Below are 27,786 nucleotides of genomic sequence, written 5' to 3'. Positions count from 1 at the left end.
AGACCGTTAGCAATGACGATCCTAAAAGAAGATCATTGAAACTCAAAAAAAATACACAGGAAAGAGGAGAAGGAAGCCCAGAAGGAAACAGAAAGAAGCAAAATGTGTGGAATCCATTACAGACTTTCAAAAATCAGACAAGCAGTGTGAAATGGAGATATACGGTTTTATTTACGGTCATCTTTTTGTGTTCTGTCGTGTATATCGAAATGGTCATTGTGCTCTTAAGTTCAGGATTACCAAAAACAAAATTAAAAATACAAATGACCAATATCAAAAATGGAAAAGGGAGAATTAACAAAAAATGAAGAGGAAATAAAGGACTCAGTTAGAAAAGCTGTTGCCTGATTACATGCCAACGCAAATGATCATTTAAATTAAATGGAGGCATATTTACAAAAATGTGAAATACTCGGATTAAATGAATAAGAAACGGAGAATTTTAATAATAATCTCAGGAAAAGAAACTAAATAAATGATAAATGAACTCCTAAAGGAAAAAAAATCATAAGACCAAACTATTAAAGAACAGTTCGTTCCAAAACTACAACAAATTTGTACTACTAAATTGTTTGCAAAAATAAGAAAAAGAAGGATTCTACCAAACTCCTTTTATGATACAAATATGGCCTTAATACCCCCATCCTGCAAAAAAAAGAGGAAGGGACAAAGGAGAGAAAGAAATCTCTAGACATTAGTCTATACTGAATGAACACTGATTCATTATTAACTCAGCTTACTGAACACTCAAAAATATTGAAAAAGTATTGGTAAAGGGGCTATAGCAACATATTAAAAAGTATACACACTACGACCAAACTGGATTTTTACCAGTTATGCGGAATTGGTTCGATATTAGGAAAACTAGTACCACAACAGATCATATTAATAACAAAACCAAAAAAAAAAATGATTACGTCAAAAGGTAAAGTTTGCAACAAAATTACATCGTTTTCTGTTAGTAACATAAAAACCACTGGAGTAAATGGATCTTTCCTTTAGATGATAATTACTATCTGTATAAACAATTACTATCTATCTAAAAGCACGAATTATCATTATCTATAATGGAGAAACATTGACAATTTTTCCAATAAGATCTTGTGATAAAGCAAGTATGTCCATTATTACCACTACACATTTTCCAATTTAATTTTTATTCTGAACTTTACAAATATGAGCCTCTTCATAAACATAAAAGAACAGAAAAATAGGATTGCACATAAAGTAACAAATTTTTTAAAATTCCTTTAAAATCTATAATAAAGTCAGAATTTATAATATCTATAATAAATTATGTGCTTATGATAGAAACATCATTTATCAAATGATATTCAAAATAAATTCTATGATATAATTTATAAAAGCTAAATATTTTATAATAATGTTTAAAATAACTTATGATACGTTTCTTATAAATTCAGAATTGTTATCAACAATAACAGTCATCAGAGCTGACGTTTACATAGTGCTTTGAGATTTGCAAAGCGCTTTACAACGACTGTCTCATTTGAAGTTTCCAAGCTGTCGCCCTTGCTTCCGATTTTTCTGGCCTGGCTTCTGTTCTTTCTGTGAGTTTAAACATAATGTTTCCATGACTCTCTTTTCTTTGTTTCTTTCTTTCTTTTTCTTTCTTTCTTTCTCTTTCTCTCTTTCTTTCTTTCTTTCTTTTTCTTTCTTTCTTCCTTCCTTCCTTCCTTCCTTCCTTCCTTCCTTCCTTCCTTTCTTCCTTCCTTCTTTCTTTCTTTCTTTCTTATTGGGAGCTACAATATCCTTAACTCACCTCTACTTCTTATCCTCCTCCCTCAATGGAAATAAAAAGAAAAACAAAGCCCTTGTAAAAAAAAAAAAATATGTACACAAACAAAACCAACTCCTATGTTGGCCACATGCATAAATGTGTGTTTGCATCTGCATCTTGAGTCCATCTGTTAGGAGTCACCACCATTATCTGATATAGCTCTAGCGATGCTAGCAATAGTAAGAAAACAAGAAAACAAATCGAGAGAATAAGAATGATCCTCTTTTGTTGCTGATAACGTGACATTCAACTAAAAATTAATTAAAATGACTAATAACTTCCCCAAAGTAGGAGAAAATAAATAAACCCATATCCCTCATCAGCTTTGTTGTATACCACCAACCAAACACAACAAGAAGACACAGAAGAAGAAATTCCATTAAAAATAACTACAGAATCAAACGGCAAATATTTTAGAGCCCACCTGACAATATTTCCACAGGGATTCCATGAACACAGCTACTGAATGCTTTTTATGGAAATAAGGACAAACCTAAGTAAGTGGGTGAGTCTGAAAATATAATACAAATGACAACACTAAATATGAAATTAATTTACTTATTCAGTGCCACACCAATCAAGAAACCAATGGATTATTTTATGAAACTAGTAGAAGTAATAAAAGTAACATTCACCCTGCAGAACAGATGATCATGAATCTCAAGACAAATAATGAAAACAAGTGAGAAGGAAAACAAGCTTTCCAACTACCCCACAAAGCAGCAAGCAGTAAAACCATTTGGTTCTGGCTCAAAAATAGAAAAGTTTTTGAGTTTTCTATTTAAATTGATCGAGTCAGATTTATTGTGATGTATGGATCTAAACCAAATTGTTGTTATCTAGAAGAGCAGTTTTCTATTGAATCATGAATTCCCCTTCCCAGTGTTTTTTAAGCACAGATTTATCAGACAGGAGTTATCAGTAGTTGTTGACATTAATGTAGCCATGAAAGTATTTCACAGACATTCTCTCATTTGATGATCTTGCTGTCTTTCTGGGTTTTCTTTTCCATTTTCCATTCATCAATGTCTCTTTTCATTTTCCACTAAAGGAAAGATTTTTAAAATTTATTTTAATCTTATTTTAAATCTAATTATATATTATATATAATATGATGTAATATAATACATTATCCAAATTTGATCATATAATTTAAATTTAATTATTAAATAAATATTTAGAGGCATTATCATTTATTAATTATATGTTTATATAATAATATATAAATATATTTAATTATATGTTATATAACGAATACTATTAATGTATTAAATAAACATGGAAGGATAAATAACAACTACATAAAATATTAAATTATATTTTAATTAAATGATTGTCAATTGCTAAATTATATTTTATTTAATCATATTTTTAATTTAAATATTATTTTAAAAATAACTGTAGTTGTCATTGTCCTGGTCTACTTAAGCCAATTTTCTTTATTCATCATTTTACTTAACATTCTTGCCTCCCCACTTTTCTACATGACTTTTACTATGACTTTATCTAATTCTATAAAATAGCCTTTGGGGGCTTGGATTAACAGCGCCTTAATTCTAGAAATCAAAACTATCTGTTTTGTCTTTTGTAGTTGCTTCTATACCTTTTTTTGATTAAAAATTTATCTCCTACCCATAGTTGTGAAAGGTGAATGATCTGTTTCTCTTCTAATTTTTTTTGATAGTATGATCTTAAATATTCAATTCATATATCCATTTTAAAGTTATGCAACATGGTATAAAATGCTGGTATAGCTGAATTTCTGCCAGTCTGCTTTCCAGTTTCCCCAGCAGTCTATATTAAAGGCATTCTTTCCTAAGATTATTTGAATATTATTTTATTGATTATTGATTTTTGAATTTTATTTGGGGATTATTGAATATTAGGCTATGGAGATCCATTGTTTCATTTAGGTCATGTAAGCATTTTGAATTTATTGTCAAATATACTGTAAGATGGGCAGCTAGGTGGCACAGCAGACAGAGTGTTGAACATGGAATCAAAAAGACTGACCTTGCAGAGTTCAAACTTGGCTTCAGACACTTACTAGTTGTGTGACTCTGGGCAAGTCACTTCACTGTATTTGCAAATCAGGTCATGAAGAGTCAGACATGACTGAAATGTCTGAACAACACAACAACTGTGGCGTAAGATCATAGAATTTTGGAACTGAAGCCTCCCTTTGTGAGCATCTCATCCAATCACAGCATGAAAGCAATCTCCACCCGAGCATAACCAAGAAATAGTTGTTCAGCCTCTGCTTGAGGACCTCCAACGAAGTCATTTTTAGGTCATGTCCAACTCTTTGTGACCCCATTTTGGGTTATTATCACAAAGATCCTAGAGTGGTTTGCCATTTCCTTCTCCAGTTCATTTTACAGATGAGAAAACCGAGGGCAACAGAATCAAATGACTTGCCCAGGATCATACAGCTAGTGTCTGAGGCTGGATTTGAACTCGCGAAAATCTGTCTTCCTGACTCCAAGCCTGGACACTCTGTGCACTATAGCACCACCTAGCTGCCCCCTCCCCTTTGGGGTAGCTCTAATTGTTAGAAAGCTTTTTTTTTTTTCTGACATTGAACCTCTGGGCAACTACCCTCCATTCCTTCTGGTTCTGTCTCTGGGTTAAACAAAACAAATCTAGTTTCTCCTTGATGTGACAGCACTTCCAATACAAGAGCCTTCATGTCCACCCCTCTCAAGTTTTCTCTAAACACAGCTGGTCCTTTAACTGATTCTCACATGACGTGGTCAGGGCCCTCCTGGTTGCTCCCCTCTAGACGGTCCTGCCTTATCAAACTGAACACAGTGCTCCATATGTGGTCTGATGAGGCCACAGTCCAGTGAGTCAATCTCTTCCTTGGCCCTGGAAGCTAAGCCTGTCTAAACGGAGCTAGAGACCTCATTGTTTATTTTGGTTTTTTCCCTTTGTTCTGCTAACTTATGTTGAGCCTGTACACATCCACTGAAACCCTAATCTTTATTTGCAACAACTTTCTAACCATGACTTCCCCATCTTATACTTGTGAAGTTGATTTTTTTGGTACCTAAGTACAAAAATTTAAATTTCTTCTTATTGAATTTCATCTAAATGGAGCTAGGACCCAAGTTCAAATCCTGCCTTAGACACTAACTTAGGTGTGTAACCCTGGGCAGGTCACTCAATTTCCCTCAGCCTCAGTTTACATATCTGTAAAGTAATAGCACCTCCCTCAAAGGGTTGTTGTGAGCATCCAGTGGCATAAAAAGAGTTTTGCAAACCTTAAAGAGGTATACAGATGCTCGCTATTATTATCCATCATGTTATTAAATTCAGGGCAGTACTGTAGCGTGTCCAGATGCTTTCAGACTTCATCATATCCCATATTAGCTGTCCCTCTCAGCTTTATGAGATCTTTGGGTCACTGGACAAGCATACCATCTTTGCCTTTGTCTGAGGTATTGATAAAATGGTAAAGAAAAAAGCACCAAGTGCAGAAGATCCCTGAGCCACTTTCCTGGAGACGTTCTGCCACACTGACCATTAACATTATTTTTGCCCCCAAGAAGGAAAAAGCACAAGAGGGTTACCTGCCCTTTCCTGTAGGACTCAGTTCTGTTCCCACACCTTCTGACTCCACCTGGCATCCCGACTCACCCCCGGAGAAATTATTCAGGGCCAGAAGTTGTCTCACCAAGCCTCCAGGGGCTGGGTTAGAACTAGGCAGGGACTGTGAAGTGTGCTGTGTATGACTCACAAGGAAGGACAAACCCCCCCCAATTACACCAACTTTAAGTGTGCCTAAGGTAGATGGCCTCTCACATATTTCATGCATGCTGTAATTATTTTGAAGAGGACTTCACGTCCCCATTATTGCCTCCTGGGTAGTATTATTACATAGAAATAGTGCTGATTTTTGTGAGTTTATTTTGCTACCTGCAATTTTGCTGAGGAAATTATCATTATGCTAATTCTTCATGATTCAAGATTAAATTAATTTGGATTAATTTAGGATTGCAAGCCCTCCTGTCAACAGTAAGTAGGGACAATTTTGTCTCCTTTTTGCCTATTGTTATACTTTTAATTTCTTTCTCTTGATTTACTGATATTTCTATAACCCTATAAAATAATAGTGGGGAAAGGAGACTGTTCCTTTACTCCTATATTTATTAGAAAAGCTTGTTGTATTTTTCCATTGCATATAGTGCTGGATTTTGGTTTTAGAGTGATATCTTATTTTTAAAACTATATGCCTATAATTGTAGGGTTTTTAGCATAAATTAATTTTGTTCTGTCAAAGGCTTTTTCTGTGTCTATTGCAACAATCATGGTTTGGTATGTTTTTATTTCTGTTATGGTTGCATTGTTTTCATAATTCTTAACTACACTCATATCCCTAATAGAATTCCAAACTGATCATAGTGAATGATTTGGGGGATAAATTGTTGTGGTCTTTTTTGCCAGGACTTTGTTTCAGCTTTTTGAACTGACATAGTTTGCTGTTTTGTTTTTTCTTCTTGTAGTTTTCTTTTCTTAGTACACCTTTCTCCCTCCTCTTCATATAATCCAGCATCCAATAACAAAAACCTCCTTTCTGTTCTTCCCACATGCCATCTCCTTGTCTGTCTTCCAACCAAGTGTATTTTCCCTGATTGTCTCCCATACGTGGAACTCTCTCTATTGGTATCTCCATTTCCTATCTTCCCTCATTTCCTTCAGGTCCAAGCTTGAAATTCCACCTTCTTTGTGCCCGAAGTCTTTTCTTGTTCCTCTTAGTGCTGGTGCCTTCCCTCTGTGGATTTTACCTTGTCAACTGGGAGCTCTTTGAGGGCAGGGATTGTTCTTTGCCTTTTTTCTCCTTCATCTCCTGTGCTTACCAGAGTGTGCAGCACTTGTCTCATAAAAAGAGTTTGGAAGAGTGTGCTCTTTCTCAATTTTTGATTCGACTTTGTATAGTATAGATATTTTTCTTCAAAGTTTGACAGAATTCTCATGAAGACATCTGAACCAGTTTTTCCTTTTGTAGTTTTTTAACAGCTACTTCCACTTTCTTTTCTGAGATGGTATTACTGACAGTCTCTATTTGGTGTTCTGTTAATATAGCTGTTTTAATACTTTTGTAAGTAAACCACTTTCTTTTGAGTTCTCAGTGTTGGGGGGTATATAGATATTTTGAGGTCCATTTTAGAGAACAGGAGATTAAGGCTAGGGGAGATTTAATGACTTACTCAATGGGGTCACACTGATGCCCAGTAGCTTTCAGAAATGGGCTTTTCAAACCCAGGTCTTCAGACCCACACAACTAGTATCACTGGGAGGATTGGAACTCATGACCAGCTTTCTATTTCACTGCTCTGTCACTAGAAATCTCCGATCATTTTGTCCCCTTCTTTCCCCCTACAGTGATCTCTTCTTTATCTTTTCTTGAAGAGACTTACTCATTATTTATCAGTGTTCTCAGTCTTCCAGTACCAACTCTGATTTAATTGTCATCCCCTTCACCTTTTTAGATTTCCAGCTGCATTAAACTCTGCTCTGCTCTTGGTTCTCTCTTTCTGTTTTCAATCAATCAGCGTTTGCAGATGATGAGATGGAGACCCAGGAGATTACACGATTTACTCATAGACAAACGGGTACAAATCCAAGTCTCAATTCCAAATCCAGAGCTCGTTCCACACTCTCATGCTAAGTTAATTTGAATTTAATTTAATCTGAATTTCTCTTTGTTACCCCAAAGATAACTGTTGTGACACTTTCACTAAGTGCTTTTCCTGAACTCTAAAACCACAGTTGCTTTGGAGGAAGTGAAGGGAGGGTCTGATGCATCTCTTACCAGTCTAACTTTACTGAGCAGAAAGGCCCCTTCCCTTGGAGGGTCTGGAGCTCATTCCCAGACACAGGCTCATTCCCAGTCAGGCATTTCGTGCACATTTGGGCACTTCCTGGCATGTCTGAGAATCCTTCTCCCCTCCTTCCTCCTCTTCTCAGTATCCACTGGGACCAGGACTTCACCCTTGCCTTGCCTTGGACTCTTCCAAGGGAAGATCTGTCCCTTCCCCAAACCCCAGGTCCCATCTATGAGCAGAGCTGGTGTCTTCTTGAATGTAATCACCCAGTCACTTGTGTGATTATCTAATAACTTATTTTTTTTTTAGTTTCTGCTTGGGCTTTTCTCTAAGGCCAGTTGATTCACTGTATCATTTATTTCATATTTTATTGCACCACCATCCACAAATGTGCAACAAAAAGTCTCTCTTCACCTCTTTTTAGTTGTAATTTGTGGCCCAGTACATGGACAACTTCTGTAGATGTAATGGGGTACATTTGATGGAAAGGACTGCATTTGCCTTAAGGCTTCAGGCTTTTCGTGGGTTCCTAGGACAATGCTTCCTGTAAGACTGTGTGGCTGCCTTCAAGGAGCTCAGAGTCATTGTAGGTGTGTGGGGGTGGTAACCACAACCAATTCACCCAAAACCATAGCACAAGGAACATGGCTGAAAGACAGGATCAGAGAAGGCTGCCCAGAGAGAGTGGTTTCTGAGCTGAGCCTAGAGAGAGGCTGAGGATCGTGAGATGTGGAAATGAGGAGGAGGGTATTCTAGGCACAAGGGGAGGTTGGAGGGAACAGTCTCAACTGAAAACTCTCTCTGGACACTGGCATGTAGTTGATTCAAGTCTGAATAAATTTGCTGCTGCCATTCCCAGGGCAACTTCAGAAAATCCCAAAACATTTTATTTGAGTTCAGGAGAGAAGTTAAAAGCAGAATTAGGAAGTGAGACCTAGAATAATAGTCTGATGATGAACTATGTCAAGCTGGCTTAAGCAAATTGGTTAGATGCTGGTACATTACTTTTTCATATTTTGGGGGTGTATCCCCAAATAGCCCTATAGGAATTGTGCTGGTTGCGCCTGGGCATGCTGTAGACCTCTCTCTCTCTTTGGATGGGGGGGAGCGTACTGCTCCCCCATGGCAGACTCTGGTGCCAACATATTGGAAGCAGCCAGCTTGTATTCTCCAAGGCCAATGGCAAATAAAGAAAGGTACAGGGGAAAGGCCTAGAAGAAGTCACCATCTACTGAGTTCTTCTCATTTGTCAAAATCTGTGCTCTCCTCTTTGAACACCTGGCACCACAAGTGCCAGGACTGTTGAAAGAGCCTCCTAGCAGACAAGCCTTCCACACTCTACCATATCTACCTCCATCTAAACTTTATGTAGTCGTCTTCCAGACTGAGTTTCCTCTCACGCAGATCTGGTCATTTCAGTTTTCTGCTCTGAGGTCTTCAGCGACTCCTAAGTAAAGGCTATGAGAAACTTGGTTTTCTTCCATCTGGCATTCAGGGCCCTCTACCTGCTGACATTTGCTCTTCAGCCTCTGTTCACTCTTCTTTACACCAGAAACTGGACAATTCTGTGTCCCCTCAACAGACCCAGTGTCCCACACTCACACCTGGCCATCACTGAAGCACAGGAGCCCCGGGGGCCAGACAGGATTTTAGAGAACACTGGGTTCTCTGGTTCTCTAGCTGTGACCGTAAACACCTTGGGATATTGAAATCTTCAAGGGAAACACAGCAATATGAACTATTAGGTATTTCATTTAGCCTAGGGGTCAATGAAAAAAATGACTGCCACACTAAAAGTGCCATGAACTGAGAAATTTGGAAGCCCCTGATAAAATCTACCCCCTCATTTCCTCTCTCCCTACAATGATCTTTATCTTATTGTGAACTTGAAGGACAGGAAAGGAGGATTGTCTATGAAACTGTGATGGGAGAAACAGCTCCCCTCTGAGTTCAGGCAGTGGGTAGCTGCGGTCAAATATAGATTCACCACTACACAGAAGTTGTGAGGGTGAAAACCCCAGACTTTATTATGCAGAAGCATAGGTTCAGTCTTCAAAGAAACCAGAAACAACTGTGAGGATTCTGACTCAGCTTCTTCTGGGCAAAATTCCATCAAAATAACAGTGAAATAACCCTTTGGCTTTCTGCAGTCTTGTACATTCCTCTTAGATCATAAAAATTAAAGATGACAGAGCCATAATGCCATAATTTCTTTAATGTCATAAAAGCTGAACAAACTTAATCAAGTAGCCATAATCTCACATATCCTCAAAAGGAAACAAACCTCACCAACCAAATTCTATAGGGAAACTGAGTCAGGTCTCCATTTAGAGATTTCACAAAAAGGCTGGTTGAGGAGGAGGATTTACTTGTCTCCAAGGAGTAAGGAATAGTTGAGATTCTTCCTCTGGCTTCTTATCTAAGGAGTGCTAAAGGCTCTACATAAATTTCACATCCCACAGGACTGGTTTTGGTCAGGTGACAATAATTTATTATAGTAAATATTATAAATTTATAATTATTTTATTGGAAATAATATAATTAATTCATATTATAAAAACAATAAATATTAACAAAAAATGCAGGAGGAATAAAAGGAAATAAAAAATTCCTGTCACAAAACTATGGAATCTTCATTGCCTACAACTTTTCGAAAACCGTATGTTAAATGTAGCATGGTAGCTGCTCTTGCTTGTGTCCCCTTCAGAACTTCCCTCTGCTTTTTTTCCCCTGGATGTTTTAAAATGTTAACAGTCTTTTCTTCTTCTTTTTTTAAATCTCTATCACTCTTCCCCACCCTCCCTCATAAAAATGTTCCCTTGTAACCAATGTTGAGTCAAACAAAACCAATCATACGCTAGCCATGCCTGAAAAGGAATGCCTCATCTTGCACCTTTGGTCCATCACCAAGCAGGAGGCAGGCTTCAGATGCTTACCTCTCTAATAGATATAGGGGTGCCTGCATGGTCATTACTATTTATTCAGGGTCAGTAACTATGGGCGGGACCACAGAGATAACCACAGTAACCACGCCCTTCTCCACTAAAATCCCTCTCAGCTCCAGACTCAGGCAGGCAGCCAATACATATTAAGTTCCTACTAGGTGCTAAGCGATGCATGAAGTGCTGAGTCCAAAGGCATCTTCACTCTTGAGATCTTTGCCCAGTCTAAAAGGGAGAATGCAGGCAAACAACCATACCGCAGCATAAACTGTACGTGATCAAGAAAGACCCTGGGGGCCTGACCTCTAATCCGAGGGTAAGAGGCTCCCATTTCACACATTCTTCAAGCTCAGTAGGCTTGAGCCAGGCGGTTACTGTGTCACTGAAAAGGAGAGGAATGTAGGAAACCTGTAGAAAAAATCATTCAGACTTGGCAACAGACTGGATATATGGGATGAGAGAGAATGGGCAGTTGTGAGGGACTATGTTACGAACCTACATAACTGGAAAGTTAATGATGGACAGAAAACAGAAGTCGTGGGTGAAAGAGAAAGAAAGAAAGAAGAAAGGTGGATGTGTTCTCTTTGGTACCAAGAGAATATGAAACGTCTACGGGGAATTCAAAATACCTAAGAGGCTGTTGGTGACTGGGGGGAATAGGGCTCAGGAAAGACAAGGCTAGATACAGAGCTGGGCATTATCACTGGAAAGGTGATGCCACACAGTGCTGGCACACAGGAGGCACTTAACAAAAGTCGTTTGAGGCTTGACTAGAGAGAGAAGGGTCCAACGCGGAGCCCTGCCTCCCACTGCACGCTGGTGGATAAGACTCCACTGGAGATCCAGACAAGGAGCCCTCAGCTGGACAGAAAAGAGGGATCACAGATGGGCAGGACGAGAATTAGGAGGCAGCAGTGTCCCAAAACCTAGAGAAGAGGATGGAGGAGAGGAGATCATCGGTGCCCACGGCTGCCGAGCGGTTCGGACCGAGGAAGAGCCATTAGATTGGTCACTGCGGACAGAGGAGGTTCAGAACCATCATTTCCAAGGCTTGAGCCTCCAGAGAAGCGGCGAGGTTTGGTTGTGAAAGGGAAAGGAGATGATACTGTTGGACGAGCATTTGCTGTGGGCCGGCTGGGCACCAGGCACTGTGCAGAGCGCTGCGGATGCCAAGAAAGGCGCACCACAGTGCCTGCCCTCAGGGACCTCCCTGGCTAGCCCGGGAGAACCGCGTCCACACCGCCGGATGGAAGGGGATCTCCAGGGAAGGCACCGGCAGTCACCCAGTGAGGACCGTGCACAGCAGGCAGGGATTGAGGCGCCGTCGGGGGAGGCGGAGAAAGGGATCCAGGGCTGGGGTCGGGGCACGGCCAGCCTGGCCACGTGTTAGGGGGTGACCCGGGCTTCGAGGCCCTCTCCGGACCCTATGGGCTCATTGACAGTGCCGGCTTGGGTCCCCCCCAGCTCTGGCTGGGCTGCAGGAGCTGTAAGCTCCCAGAAGTCAGGACGTCAGCCTCCCCGTGGGCTTCCTCGGGGCCAGCACAGCAGCCGCGGGGTCCCAGGTCCGCACCTAGAGAGCGGAGGAGGCAATTGACCTTAATTGGAAGTCTTCCGGGAGGCCCCGCCCCTCCTCTTCGCAAGGCCCGCCTTAGAGAGGCGGGGCCAGAACGCGGGCTCGGACCTTGGAGGCATTGTCTCGTGGCCGCCCCGCGCTCTGATTGGGCTCGCGCCACCACGTGGACAACAACTCGAGCAGGATTGGCCAGAACCCCGAGGGGCACTTCTGGGGCCCCGACGAGTGGGTGATTCAGGCCGTGACAGTCTCCGTGGAAACACAGGGCTCTCTTGCCGCTGTGGGCGCCCGAGCTGGTGCGTGCGGGCCTCGGAGAAGGGGCCCACCCCCTAGCCCCTCCTTCCCTCTCCAATTTTGAATAAGAAAGGCCCTGCTTCCGTCCCCCTTCTTCCTTCCCCTCCCCCCTTGAGAGGCCCCGCCCCTCCTCGGAAGCCCCGCCCTTCCTCTGTTCTTTCTTTCGCGCTCTCCCCTCCCTCTCGAAAAGCCCCGCCCCTTCCCCCCGCCATAAAAGCCCCACCCCTCCCGGGGAGAGGCCCCGCCCCTACTGTCCTCCCTCCAGCTCTCTCCCCCTCATACCCACCCCGCCCTTCCTCCCTCCCCCTCCAAGAACCAAGCACCCTCCAGAAGCCCCGCCCCTTCCCCCCCTCCAGACCTCTCCGCGAGGAGAGAGCCCCGCCCCCTCCTCCCCTCCCGTCCCTCCTCATGGTGGCCCCGCCCTTCCTCCCCTTCTCGCCTTCTTCTCCCCCTCAGGGGCTCCCCTCCCCTCCCCTCTCCTCCCCCCTGTCCCCGGGCTTCCCTCGCTTCTCGTCCTCCTCCTCCCCGGTTTTCCCCCCAGTCACCTTTTCCCACTCCACCCTGGCCTTCGCGCCGTCCCCCTCGGCCCTCCGGCACTCGTCCTCCGCGGCCCTGACCTTCACGCCGGCCTCCCTGTCCCGGTCCACGCTGACCTTCGCCCCGGCCTCGCTGTCCCCGTCCACGCTGACCTTCGCCCCGTCCTCGCTGTCCCCGTCCACGCTGACCTTCGCCCCGTCCACGCTGACCTTCGCCCCAGCCTCGCTGTCCCCGTCCACGCTGACCTTCGCCCCGGCCTCGCTGTCCCCGTCCACGCTGACCTTCGCCCCGGCCTCGCTGTCCCCGTCCACGCTGACCTTCGCCCCGGCCTCGCTGTCCCCGCCTAGGCTCACCTTCTGCCCGGCCCCCTTCCCCTCGGCCCCGCCCCCGCCCTCCCTGCGCCCCGCCCCCCTCTCGTCCTGCACCTCCGCGCACGCGCTGGTCCCCACGATCGTGGTGCCCGCCCCCGACTCCACCACGGCCAGCCCCTCCTCCTCCTCCGTGACCTTCGCCCCCGCCTCGCTGTCCCCGTCCACGCTGACCTTCGCCCCCGCCTCGCGGACCCCGTCCTCCCAGTCCTTCGGGCCGGCCCCGCCCCGCTCTCCCGCCTCCGCGCTGGCCCTGTCTCCCGCCTTCTCGTCCCCGGGCCCGTTGGGCCGCCCCCCGGGCCTGCTGTCCGCGCCCTTCCTGGCGGCCCCGCCCCTGCTGCCCTCGCCGCCGCCGTCCCCGCGCTGCCGCCGGGCCCCGTCGCCCCTGTCCCAGGGGCTGCTGGCCTTCTTCCCGGCCCCGCTGCGCTCCGCCCCGGCCCTCTCCGCCCCGCTGCCCTCGGCCTCGCTGCTGCTGCAGCCGCCGCCGCCGCCGCCGCCCTCGGCCTCGGCCTCGGCCTCGTCCCCGGCCCCGGCCTCGTCCTCGTCCCCGCCGCCCTTGCCCCGGCCCTCGGGGCCGCTCGGGCCCCTCACCTCCTGCCGGCCCCGCCCCTTCTCCAGGCTGACCCTACCGCTGGGTCCCGCCCCGGCGCCCGCCGCCCCCTCCCCCTTGCCCCTGGGACCCCGCCCCTTTTCCCTGCTGACCCCGCCCCCGACCTTCGGCCCCGCCCCACCCCTGCTCTCTCCTCCTTCTCCCGCCCCTCGAGTCCGCCCTGCGCCCTCCTCCTCCGCCCCGTCCTTGACAGGAGGCCACGCCTCCCGCCCCCGCCCCGCCCCCGGGCGCCGGCCCCGCCCCTCGGGTCCGCTACGTCCCTGAGGCCCGGGCCGGCGGCGCGCATGCGTGTCGCTGCAGGGCGGGGATGGAGGTCCTGGACGAGTTCGACTGGGAGCACCCGCTGACCTTCACGTTCTGCGAGCTCATCTCGGAGGAAGCCTTCGAGCGGCAGGCCGTGTCTTACACCGAGCGCTCCCTGCGCCGCCTCTTCCGCAGCATGGACCGCAACCCGGCGCTGGGGGAGCGCGTGGTGCGCAAGTGGAAGCAGGAGGAGCGCGAGCGGCGCGGCCTCATCTCCTTCCTCACGGTGGGCCCGGGGGGCGGGGGGGCAGCGGCCCCTACTCCCCCAACCCTCTCCCCGCCCCCCCGGCCCTCCCCCCTCCTCCCGCCCGCAGGACTGGGGGTCCCCCACCGGCCCGGCCCTCCCCCCACCCTCAGGACTGGGGGTCCCCCCCACCAGCCCGGCCCTCCCCCCACCCTCAGGACTGGGGGTCCCCCCACCGGCCCGGCCCTCCCCCCCTCCCCCCGCTCGCAGGACTGGGGGTCCCCCCCACCAGCCCGGCCCTCCCCCCACCCTCAGGACTGGGGGTCCCCCCACCGGCCCGGCCCTCCCCCCTCCCCCCGCCCGCAGGACTGGGGGGCCCCCCACCGGCCCGGCCCTCCCCCCTCCCCCCGCCTGCAGGACTGGGGGTCCCCCCACTGGCCCGGCCCTCCCTCCTCCCCCCACCCGCAGGACTGGGGGTCCCCCCACAGGCCCTCCTCCCACTGCCCGCAGGACTGGGGGTCCCCCCACCGGCCCTCCTCCCCCCGCCCGCAGGACTGGGGGTCCCCCCCACCAGCCCGGCCCTCCCCCCACCCTCAGGACTGGGGGTCCCCCCACCGGCCCGGCCCTCCCCCCGCCCGCAGGACTGGGGGTCCCCCCACCGGCCCTCCTCCCACTTCCCGCAGGACTGGGGGTCCCCACCACCGGCCCAGCCCTCCCACCGCCTGCAGGACCGGGGAGGCCCCGGGCACGCCCCTGCCCTGGTCCCCGCACTCACCCCCTCTCCTCCCCCTGTCCCAGGGCAGATTCTTCCAGGCCCTCCAGGGAGACCTCAACCACTACAATAACGTGGGGGCCTCGGAGCTCCAGCAGAGGCTGGACCATCTGAAGAAGAAGATGCAGAAGCTGAACAACTATGCCCAAGGTGATGGCACCCGCCCGTGTGGAGGAGGGGCAGGGTGGGCCTGGCTGGAGGCTGCCCCTTCCCCGCCTGCTGCCCCCTCAGGCCCAGACTCTGGACGAGGGGCCATAGGAATGACCTAGGGAGGTGACTCGTGTTTGGAAAGGACTGAGGGGCCAAACTAGCCCACCTTTGCCCAAGTGCTGAGCTGGACAAGTGCTCCCTAGCTTCCTTTGAATATCAATAATGTTGGGGACTCAGTGTGGACGCCCCACCCCAGTTCATTCCACTTTGGGCAGGCCCCATTGTTAGGACATCAGCCTTATATCGATGAGGTTGCTCTGACCCTGTATAACTTCCCCCCACTGCTCCTCAGTTAGCCCCCTCGGGCCAAGCAGAGCAGGGGTGATGTAGTGACAGATCAGGGCTTCATGGCTCAAAGACCCCTCGCCTGTGTCCGCGATAAATAGCCCCATTTCCTTCCCCTGTGCCTCCGAAAGCATCATCGTAGGAACCCTTCTCAGGTTTAGCAGCAATAATTACCACACTTCAAGTGCTTCGCAAACTTCAAAGGGTTCTTATCGATGTCAGTTACTATCCTTGTGTTTCCAGGCCCTTGATATTGTGGCTGCCCTCCTCTAGATCATACCTCCAATTTGGCCTTTCTAAAGCAGGCCTCCCAGAAGTCTCTTGCCATTCTGTGCAGCCTTTCTTAAAGTCCTCATGTTAGCTCTCCAGATGTTCTCTAGATTCTTGAGTTTTATTTTGTTCCTTGTCTGGATTTTTAAGCCAAACTTCTGAGTTTGAGTAGTCTCATTGAAGGGACTTGACTGCCCTAGAGTTTGAAGCAATCAGTATAATATGACCTTTGAATGGGAGCATGGCCAACAGCGATGGATGACCTAGACTATTGAAGAAGGATCACAGGATTGTAAATTTTAGAGCTGGAAGAGAAGGCAGGTCATTTACTCCATAAAAAAACTGATGACCTCTTTAAGATAGGGATCCCTAGACTGAGAGTTTGGGGTACTGGAAAGAATGGGTTCAACTCAGAAAACCTGGGCATTTATCCTGACTTGGGTATTTGCTGTGATCCTGGGCAATCGAAAGATGCTGTAGAAGGGGATGGTACAGTTTGGACTAAATGACCCCTGCTCAATCCCCTTCAGTGAGTCCCATCAGTGTGAATAGAAAATACTTTACAACCTGGAGGACTTGCTGTATAAATTTGGATTGTTAGTATGATTGACTTTCCAAAAATTGGTTTGATAGTATATCTCTGAGCAGATTAAATTTGGGATTCTGGGATCCCAATAAATTTGGGACCCCAACCAGTGAAAGATCATGAAAAGAATTTAACATAAACTAGAACAGAGTTGAGGGAGGCTAAAAGTCATTCCAAGGATTCCTCGTCAGGCTGTAGAATGTTTGAGAATATGGATATTATATGTTTAGCAAACACACCATTGGTGGAGCTGTGACTTGTTTGAACCCTTGTAGAAGCAATTCAGAACTATATTGGAAAATTTACTAGACCATAAATACCCTCTGACATAGAGGTGCAGCTACTAGGTACATGGCCCCAAGGAGATCCAAGGCAGAGGAAAGACCCATATATACAGAAATATTTACTATACCAGTTCTTGTGGAAGCCAAAACTTGAAAACATTGGTTGAGGGATGGCATTGTGGTGGAAGATGACTGCATGGTAAACAATGTTGACTCTAAAGTATCGTAGAACCTGGGGATGCTTGTTTGAAGGAAGCAGACCTAGAACAATTATACAGTGGCTATAGTAGTGTAAAAGAAAACCTTGAATGGCTTTAGAAGTGAGATCAAAGCAGTGATCAGTCATGACTCCAGAGGGGCACAATGGTCAATTGGGGTTCCCTTCCATACGAAGAGACTACAAAGCCTTCTTAGTTACACAAGGCCGGGGAGTGCTGGTGTGTGTGTGTGTCTGTGTGTCTGTGTGTCTGTGTGTCTGTGTGTCTGTGTGTGTCAGTGTGTGTGTGTGTGTGTGATTTTTTCCAAACTCTACTCACTCATTAACTCTTCTCTGTTACAAAGGAAGGCCCCATGGGGGTTGGGGGTGTCATTGGGAAGGGACAGCAATGTAGCAAAATATCAGTAACACGTTTCAAAAAAGAAATCTGTCATGGAATAAAAGTGGGCAAGGACATTGGTCTTAAAGTTACCTCTGGAAAACTTCCCACTTACAGTATTTTCAGTGACACCACAATTTTCCAACTTTCTAACACCTCTTTCTTCTGGTGATGCCTGGGGACTGTGACTCATGGAATACCACAATATCTGAAGAAGGAAGACTGTGAATTCCCCCCACCCCCAAGGGTGATGGAGAGATGTATGGTAGCCGGAGAAAGAACCAAAGTGCCCAAGAAGCATCAGAAAAAATGTCCAAAAGGAGCTGGGCCAATCAGATGGAAGAACAGTCAAGTCAATGGATCTCCCATGTATTACATGATTACCCAGGTCAAGACAAGAGACCCTGATGGAAGCTTTCTAGCAAGTAGGGCAGATGCCCTATGGAGAACTTATGGGAGGGCAAGAAGGGAACAAGCACGTATTAAGCTCCTTCTAGGCCCTGTGCTAAGTGCTTTACAACAACAACCCTGGAAGGCAGGGGCTGTTATCTCCATTTTACAGTTAGGGAAACTGAAGCAGGCAGATCTCAGGATCATCCAATTAGTAAGTGTCTGAAATTGAATTTGAAATTGACTCCACAAAGGCCCAGTGCTCTGTGCACTGGCTCCCCCTAGCTGCTACAGGATGGACATACTTGGATGAGTTAGGAAGAGAGCCCACGTGGATGCTCTTCCAGCCCCCCTGAAATGCCCTTGGACAGGTGATTTCACCCTCCACAGTTCAGATTGTTACTTTGAAAATACATGGTGATAATCCACTCTCTGCCTTAGGGAGCAGTTGTGAAGAAAGCACCCGATGTGAATGGGAGTAAGAGATGCCTAGTTCTCTACCTAAATGTTGTATTCCTTTCCTGTTCTGTGTCCTTGTCTCAATCAGTATTTCCCAAACCGTATTGCAGGCTGCCAAGTGTCTACACTTTCTACTTTGGATAATTCTTCCCATTGGACAGTTTGAGCCAGGTGGCTTTAGGTGGCTCCAGATAGGGCCTGGGACACTAGTCTAGTAGAAGGCGGGGGCCAGGGCTCAGGAGAGCAGAGTGAAAGGAGGTTATTTTAAGTCTAGATGACTGATAGAAGTTTAGCAAACCTATAAAAATCAGTTGCAGAGGACTTCCAAGTTTGAATGGGAAACACCAGCTCAAGTTTTCCAATCCATTTGCTTTGTGCTCTAGCCATCCCTGTTCCTCACTGAGGATGCTGCCTCCATCTTGGTGCCTTCGCCCTGGCAGTCTCATTGCCTAAGAGTGCTCTCCCTCCTCATCTTGGCTTTTTAGAATTCCCAGTTTCCTTGAAGGTCAGTTCAAAAGCCATTTTTAAAAGGAGACTTTTCTTAGTCTATCTGTCCCATCCCCAAAAGCTGCTGGTAACTTCTCTTCTAAGGTTCCCTTCCATTCACTTTGCATAAATCTTTCACATACTTATTAATGTACATATCTCCATCATTAGGATGTGAGCTTCCTGAAGGCAAGAACTTTTTTTCTATCAGTCCGTAAACATTTATTAAGTGCCTCCTATGTACCAAGCCCTAGTTCTAAGTAATGGAAATATTGGTTGTTTTCCTTCATTCTCTTAAGAGGACTCAAATAACATCGCCATGCTAAAGTCAAGTTACAATGTGTCCAATTGGGACTGATCAGAGCAACACGAATGCGCTACCACAGGTTGAGCACAAATAGTCCATGTGAACATTTGGGGTGGATTCTCTAAATTTGTGCATCCTGCATGTCCTTTGAGCTGTTTCAATTGTGCTTTGCTCATAGAGCACAACACCTTCTCTGATGTGGGCAGGCCATGCTGAGCGGTCCCATGTCTCACAATCAGTTCCAAAGTTCTTGAGGGAGACCTTGAGAGTGTCCTTGTAGCACTTCTTCTGACCACCATGTGAATGCTTGCCCTGTGAGTTCTGCATAAAGTACCGTATAGGCAGGTGTACTTTTTGCATTCAAACAACGTAGCCAGCCCATCTGAGTAGAACTCTCTGAAACAGAATGCTTGGCTGGTTACTTTGAGTGAGGACCTCAGTGTCTGGTCCCTTACCCTGCCAGGTGATCTTCAGAATCTTCCTAAGATAGTTCAAATGGAAGCAAGTCAGTTTCTTGTATGGTGCTGGTAAACTGTGCAGGTTTCACAGGCATGCAGCAATGAGGTCAGCACAACAACTCTGTAGACCTTCAGTCTGGTAGTCAAATACCTCTTCCATACTTTTCTTCAGAGCCTCCACGTGCAGTGGATGGAGTTCCAGGTCTGGAGCCAAGAAGACTCCTCTTCTTAAGTTCAAACCTGGCCTCAGACACTTACTAGCTGTTTGACCCTGGTCAAGTCACTTAATCATTTTTGCCTCAGTTTCCTTGTCTGTAAAATGAGCTGGAAAAGGAAATGGCAAACCACTCCAATATAAAATATAAAAAGAAAAACAAACAACAGTCCCTACTTTGAAACAGTTCACAGTCTAATGGGGAAGACAACATGAAAATTATGTACAAGCAAACTATATATGACATGAATTAAAAATATTAAGCAGAGCCAAGACCATATAATGTTTTTAAATTTATTTATTTTCAGTTTTCAACATTCACTTCCACAAAATTTTGAATTTCAAATTTTCTCCCTGTCTCCCCCATCCCCCCACTCCAGGACAGTATGCTGATTACCCTTTCCTCTAAGGTGGCCTCCCTTCTATCACCCTCTCCCCACTTTATCCCCTTCCCTTCTGTTTTCCTATAGGGCAAGATAGATTTCTATACCCCATTGTCTGTATATCTTTTTTCCCAGTTGCATGTAAAAGCAATTTTTAACATTCATTTTTAAAGGTCTGAGTTCCACATTCTCTCCCTCCCCTCCTCCTTATTGAGGAAGAAAGCAATTTAATATAGGTTATACATGTGTAGTCATGCAAAACACTTCCATAACAGTCATGTTGTGAAAGACTATATTTCCCTCTGCCCTGTCCTGCATTTATTCTATTTTCTCCTTTGACTTGTCCCTCTACAAAAGTGTGCTTCTGCACCCCTTCCCCCAATCTGCTATCCCTTCTATTATTCCTCCCCTCTCTTATCCCCTTCCCCCTGCTTTCCTGTAGGGTATGATAAACTTCCATACTGAATTGAGCTTGTGATATTCCTTCCTTAAGCCAAATATTATGAGAGTAAGGCTCACTTATTGCCTCTCACCTTCCCCCTCTTCCCCTCCATGTAAAAGCTCTTTCTTGCCTCTTTTGTGTGAGATGATTTACTACATTCTATCTCTGCCTTTCTTTTTCTCCCAGCATATTCCTCTCAACACTTAACTTTATTTTTTAGATATCATCCCTTCATATTCAGCTCATCTTGTGCCCTCTGTCTCTTTACATATATACACATGTACATACACACACACACACACACACACACACACACATATATATATATATATATACTTACACACATATATACTTATACACATACACACACATATATTCCCTCCAACTACCCTAATACTAAGAAAGGTCTCATGAGTTACAAATGCTGTCTTTCTATGTAGGAATGTATACAATTTAATAAATTCCTTGTGGATTCTCTTGTTTACTTTTTCAAGCTTGTCTTGATTCTTGTATTTGAAAGTCAAATTTTCTATTCAGCTCTGGTCTTTTCAACAAGAATGCTTGGAAGTCCTCAATTTCATTGAACTTCCATTTTTTCCTCTGAAGTATGATACTCAGTTTTGCTGGGTAGTTGACTCTTGGTTTTAATCCTAACTCCTTCAACCTCTGGAATATCTTATTTCAAGCTCTTTGATCCCTTAATATAGAAGCTGCTAATAAATCTTGTGTTATCCTGATTGTGTTTCTACAATACTTGAATTGTTTCTTTCTAGCTGCTTGTAATAGTTTCTCCTTGACCTGGGAACTCTGGAATTTGGCTACAATACTCGTAGTTTTCCTTTGGGGATTTCTTTCAAGAGGTGATTGGTGGATTCTTTCCATTTCTATTTTACCCTTTAGTTCTAGAATATCAGGGCAGATTTCCTTGATAATTTCTTGAAAGATGATGTCTACACTCTTTTTTTGATCAAGGCTTTCAGGTAGTCCAATAATTTTAAAATTATCTCTCCTGGATCCATTTTCCAGGTCAGTTGTTTTTCCAGTGGGATATTTGACATTATCTTCTATTGTTTCATTCTTTTGGTTTTGTTTTATAATTTCTTGATTTCTCATAAAGTCATTAGCTTCCATTTTTCTATTCTAATTTTTAAGGAATTATTTTCTTCAGTGAGCTTTTGGGCCTCCTTTTCCCGTTGGCCTAGTTTGCTTTTTAAGGCATTCTTCTCCTTATTGGCTTTTTGAACCTCTTTTGCCATTTGGGTTAGTCTAATTTTAAAGATGTTATTTTCTTCAGCATTTTTTTAGTCTCTTTTAGCAAGCTGTTGACTCATGTTTCATGATCATGATTTTCTTGCATCTCTCTCATTTCTCTTCCCAATTTTTTCTCTCTTTCTCTTACTTGATTTTCAGAATTCTTTTTGAGCTCTTCCATGACCTGAGACCAATTCATATTTTTCTTGGAGGCTTTGGATGCAGGAGCCTCGACTTTGTTGTCTTCTTCCGGTTTTATGTTTTGATCTTCCTCATCACCAATGATGTAAGAAAATACCTCTTCACCAAGAAAGTAAGAATCTATAGTCTTTTTCCTTGTTTGCTCATTTTCCAGTTTGATAACTTGATTTTTGAGCTCTTGACTTCAGAGGCAGTCTCCCAGTCAATTACTTGACTTTTGAATTCTTTGTTAAGTGGAGGGTTCCAGAAGCAGCTGCTGCTTCCCAGTGGCTGCCACTGGGGTCTGGACTGAGGCTGGGACCAGACCATGCTCCCCTCTCAGTCAGGTGAGAGACACTTCCCACTGACCTTTGAAGCTGTATTTGGCATTTGTGAGTTGAGAAGGCTGGAAACCAGTGCAGCTACCGGCCATTCAATCCCCTAGGACCTGCTCCAGCTCTGTCAACATTGGCATGGCCCATGCCAAACTGCATTCTACTCCCAGCCTGGTGCGATAGACCCTTCCTAGTCAACATTCCAGATTGTCTTGGGGTAGAAATTTGCTTCAGTCTGTCGTTTTGTGGCTTCTGCCACTCCAGAATTTATTTAGAGTTATTTTTTATAGGATTTTTGAAGAGTTTAGGGGCAGAGTTCAAGCAGGTTCCTGCTTCTACACCACCATCACAAAACAGTATTATTAAGGGCCACTGAAATAGGTTTCTCTTCAAAGGTAGGATTTTAGGTGGGACTAAAAGGAAGCTAGGAGGCAGAGATGAGGAGGGAGAACGTTTCAGGAATAGGAGACAGCCAATGAAAATGCTTGGAGACAAGAGACAGAGTGTCTTGTTCATGAACAGCCAGGAGGCCAGGGTCACTGGCATGCAGACTATGTTGTAGGATGTAAGGTATGAGAAGATTAGAATGGCTTAGGTGGGCAGTTTCTGAAGAGTTTTGAATGGTGAACAGAATTTTATATTTGATCCTGGAGTTGATTTGGAGCCCCTGGAGTTTATTGAGTAGTATCCCCAGCACTTAGACCAATTCCTGGTATATAGTAATGCTGGATTGGTTGAGCCCTGTCTCAAATGGAAACCCCACACACATTGACCTATATAAATCTTTGAGGGAGAGCACCTTGAACAGTAATTAGAATTGTTGCTCCATGGCAATTTGTAAGTCTGCTCCAGCTAGGAATCATGTCTGCTGGTTTGCAACGAGGAAGTAGATCTTCCTGAGAGATGGGTCAGAGCATGTAAGATTGCATGTAAGATGACCAGTGATCCAGGACAAGGAAGCTGGTTGGAAAAGAGGCTGATGCTAACCTTGTTACCTGTAATGCAAAGTGGCTTTTCAGGAGGTGATCCTTACCAGGTGAATACTGATGGGAGGAGGGCTTCTCTGCAGATAAATGGGTGGGATGAAAAACCTTGAACCCAAATGGTTAAAATCCTGGAATTTATTCAATTGTTAGTCTGTGGTCCCTGGGTTACAAAAACTGACACTTCCTGAGCATCTGTTCATCGTAATTCACTTTTCTGCCACTCTTCAAGATTTACAAAACACTTTCTTCAAAATACTTGCACAAGTTCTTCTTAGGAGTCCCAGATAAGCAAGCTGAGACTCTTGAGAGAGGTTCTTTGGCAGGGTCAGGATTTGAACCCAAGTCTGTTGAATGGAAGAATGTCTGAACACCATTTAGACGAGTATTCAACTGTGTGCACAAAGGCCACAAGTTTCTCACCCCCTGTCCTGGACTAGAAATTCCTCACAAAGGATGAAGGAACCACCACCTTCAGGTATTTGAAAGGCTGTCAGGTAGAAAACAGATTAACCCCTGTGGCAAAAACTAGGGGCAGTGGGCAGAAGCCACGGTGAAACAGAGTGAGCCTTGATGACAGGAAAAACCTTTCAGGGCTGCCCCCAGAGGAATAGGTTCTTCCTTAGGTCAATATGGGTTCCTGTGCAACAGAAGTCTTCTGAGCAGAGGCTGAGCACTTCCTGAGGAGGTGCAGGCTAGACCAAAGTCTCCAAGGTCCTGAGATTCTATAATCCTTTGGGGTCTACAGGGGACACAGGTAAATAGTGGAGGAGGGGTTATTTTTGAGGGCAGAACCGGGGCAGTCAGCAGAAGTTTCAGAGGCAAACTAGGTACAGCATAAGGATGAACTTCACAATGGGAGCTATTCCAAAATTAGAATGGGTTGCCTTGGTGGTAGTGAGTTCCCTTTCCCCAGAAGTCTTCAGGTAGAGGGTGGAAAATCACTGGTTGAAGATTTCTTCTCAAGTATAGTCAGTGTGGCTTTAGAACTCAGGTCACTCAAGTCCTTTCCAACTCTGAGATTCTCCGACCTCAGAGACTTCCTCTGGCTGTACCATTCAAGGAGCCCTTAAGTCTATAAGGGCCCCAGAACCAAAGCTGAAGATTAGCTCTGGGCCTCTCTTTCAGGCCACAAAATGCTTAACTCAAGTGGTTGTCTGTCACAGACGCAAGGCAGAAGAGAAGGAAGAGGGGAACCTATAGACTAGACCATTCCCCTTCCACGGCGGGCAGCATCTTGTCCCAATCACCAGGTGCTACGACCATTTCCAACCGCTCGGCCATTCCAGTTACATACATGCCCAGAGTCTTTGGTCCTTTCCCTCCTCTCTCCAACGAGCAGGTTTGTCTCCAATATTCTCTGCTTTTACTCTTTGCCAGGGGCAGAATCAGAATCCATAACCATCTTGGCAGTCTGGAACAGTGGGCCAAATAAGATGGTTATAAGCACAAATGCAAAAGTTCTGCATTTGGGTCCAAAAAAATCAATGGCACAAATACAACCAGGTCAACTAACAAAGATGTGGGTGGGAGTCTCAGTGGTTTAAAAGCGTATTATGAGTCAGTCCTGACAGAAGAGCCCAAGTGCGAGCCTGAGCTTTCTAGTAGAGGCATCACGTCCAGGCCAGTGGTGGGGATGGTCCCTCTGTCCTCTGACTTGGTCATCATGGAAGATGATATTCATTTTTGGGCACCACATTTTAAGAGGGACACTGAGAAACTGCAGTGTGTCCAGAGGAAAGCATTCAGGATAGTAATGGGCTTGGGGATATTTAATCTGAAGAGGAAAAGTTTAGGGGACACTCTGTGAAGTGCTATTACGTGGAAGAACTATTAGAATTTTTGATCTTGGCCCTGAGAGGGCAACAGTAGGAGCAAAGAAATTGCAAAGCCACAGATTTAGGTTTGCTATGAGAAAAAAGTACTAGAGGACTCTGAAAATGGAATGGGCTGCCTTGGGAGGTAATGAGCTTCCTGTCCCTGGGGGTCTTCCTGGGGAGATTCACATGAATAGGAATTTGTCAGGATTTCTCCTCCAGCGTGGGTTGGCCCAGTTGGCCTTGGATGTTCCTTCCAGCTTATTTCACCCCAATCTTTGGCCACAGGAAAAGGCCAAAGAACCAGGGAAGTCTGAGTGACTTGCCCAGAGGTGTGTCCTTGGTAGGTGCACTTGCTGGGCTGTGTGCTGGGGGCAAGTTCAGCACCTGATTCCAGCAGGAGAGGGTGTTGACATTGACTTAGAAGGATCCCAGCTAAGAACCATAGAACCGGAAGGACCCTGAGAAACCATGTAGCCCAGCACTCCACTTTCTCAGATGAAACTGAGACCCAGAGAGAGAGGGGAAACAAGTGAGTGGCCAGAAAAAGGCCATGCGTCCAGTGTCTGCTCTAGTGGTTGTTGCGTTAGGCCACCTCTTTGAGTACAAATTTAACCTCCATTTTGTCTTGCTCAGTGAAGTTAATTAGGCAAAGTCTCTCATTCTGAGCAATCCACTTGATCAGTAAACAGTGCTAGAAGGACTGTAAAGAGCAGGAAATCTCTTTGTTTCCAACAGACAGAGACATTGGCTGGTCCAAACTCTGAAGTGAAGGTCATGCAACTAAACTGGACAGGACTGTCAGCAGCCCCTAAGAGGTAGAGGGATGGCAGGGGCCTAGCTCCTTGGAAACAGCCGAGGAAGAGTGGAGAACAAGACAGGACCCAACGCTGGTTCTGAGGAAGAGGCAATGAGCACTTCTGGGCCAACTTCAACTAACATGATCAGAGCTGGGAGGGGCCTCGGAACAGTGGATGTCAGCATTGGAAGGGGCTTAGAACAAGGGGTGTCAGAGCTGGGAGGGCCTGAGAACAGGGAATGTCAGAAGTTAAATAAAGCAAACTTTATTATCTAGTCTAATCCCTTTGTTTGACGTATGGGGAAACTGAGACCCAGTGAAGAGAAGGGCCTTGCCCAAGGCCATAGCCAGTGGCAGAAACAGGATAGGGAAAGAAGAAAGAGGAGAGAGGGTCAGGGTCAGCCAGGGTGGCTCAGTCTCCAGTTCCCTTGTCTCCTGTCTTTCAGCAGAATGGTTGATCTGACTCCCTTGGTGCTTAACCCTGGTGGTTTTCATTCATTTCGGCTCTCTGGAAACCCCACCCACAAGCTCCAGTGCCCTGGCTTTCCCTGGTAAGCTATCTCAGGTTGCAAGAGGCCCCTGGTGAGAGAGTCCTGAGGCCTGTGTGTCATGCTGGGCAGAGCCCATCATACACTTAGAGTTTCACTTCCTTAAGCCCACAGGCCACCTCTCACCCTCCCCTCCTGCATCCCCCAAGGGGCTCCCTCCAGCCTTTCAGTAAATAGCATGTTGCCCATATACTGTTTAGCCTCTCCCCCTCCACTTTCCACCCAACTCTGACCCTCTCGACCTGTGCCCCATGCTAAATGGTAGCCTTCTTTGGGCAGGTCTTCCGGTCTGGGTACCACCACCGATCCTGAGGGCTCAGCCTCAACAGTGGGGACAGCCTCTGTCTTCACCCCCCCTGTGCTGCTCAAGTTCCAGCCAGTGCAGAGGCCTGAGGAGGATCCAGACAGCGACTGTGAGACCAAGAGCCTGGATTCTCCCAGGAGCGCCCCACAATAACGCCCCTTTATCACTCTGAACTCAAGAATGAATAAAGCTCTCCATGGAAACTAGTGCTTGGCATTGGTCCTGGGCTTCAGAAGGGGTAGAGGCTGCACCTTGGGGCTTGCTCTCTGTGGCTCAGGTACTAGAGGCAGTCTGAAAACCTCCCAGAGAGGCCATGAGCTATAGAGTAAAGAACTCTGACATCAGGGGTTGGGCTCAAGTAGTACCCTAACCCTTAATGTGCACCTCACTTAACTTCACTGGGGCTCAGTTTCCTCATCTGTCAAGTATATGTGTGGGTGATTGGAGGAGTATGGCACATGGGAGGAGCAAACCCCTTGAGAACAAGGGGTCAAGCATCCCATGGAGCTCTTTGGTGACCTTGATGACCTAAAAAGTCCCTTGTGGCTCTAAATCTATGGTTTTCTCTTTGAGAAAGAACCACCTACTCAGAATGCCTAAACAAAGCATTACCATCCACTATCGATCTCACTGTTGCTGTATCAAGCATGTGGCCCCACTCAGAACTTTCCTTTGGACTTGCACTTAGGGGAGTGGGGATCCCTACCTGCCACCAGGAGCAGCACATGACAGTAAGCCCAAGTGGTGGCCTAGATGAGCCTGAGGCTGACCCCAAGGCTCTGACTGCCCCTGGCTCCATGTTTCTTTCCTAGAGCACAGGTGACTGAACAGTAATCCTGAGATGTGTGTTTCTTAGCCTTGGCAGCAACCTTGGGAATCTGGGAGGTCACTGTCCAGCTCCTGGTTGCTCAGCAGGAGGTACTCTCCAAAATAAATTGTTGGAGATGACCACCACCAGGAGGCTGAGCCTGAGTCATCAGCTGACTT

General features: G+C 46.1%; 1 protein-coding gene across 2 annotated transcripts; it reads left to right on the top strand.

Moving 5' to 3' along the window:
* Positions 1 to 12,302: 12,302 nt before the first annotated feature.
* Positions 12,303 to 27,005, top strand: LOC140498915 (uncharacterized). 2 transcript variants are annotated; one of them, XM_072599687.1, is made up of 7 exons: positions 12,303 to 12,440; positions 14,254 to 14,482; positions 15,239 to 15,362; positions 24,498 to 24,673; positions 25,887 to 25,966; positions 26,394 to 26,498; positions 26,775 to 27,005. In XM_072599687.1, exons 2-7 carry the CDS (start codon positions 14,261 to 14,263, stop codon positions 26,950 to 26,952), a joined length of 885 nt encoding a protein of 294 aa, XP_072455788.1. In that variant the 5' UTR covers positions 12,303 to 12,440; positions 14,254 to 14,260; the 3' UTR covers positions 26,953 to 27,005. The 2 variants fall into 2 exon arrangements, with proteins under 2 accessions (XP_072455788.1, XP_072455789.1); XM_072599688.1 differs by having other exon boundaries at positions 12,304 to 12,440; positions 26,397 to 26,498.
* Positions 27,006 to 27,786: the final 781 nt, after the last annotated feature.

This window comes from Notamacropus eugenii, chromosome 4 (assembly GCF_028372415.1).
Source record: "Notamacropus eugenii isolate mMacEug1 chromosome 4, mMacEug1.pri_v2, whole genome shotgun sequence".
In the NCBI taxonomy this organism is placed as follows: domain Eukaryota; kingdom Metazoa; phylum Chordata; class Mammalia; order Diprotodontia; family Macropodidae; genus Notamacropus; species Notamacropus eugenii.
This window is presented reverse-complemented; position numbering and strand designations above follow the sequence as displayed.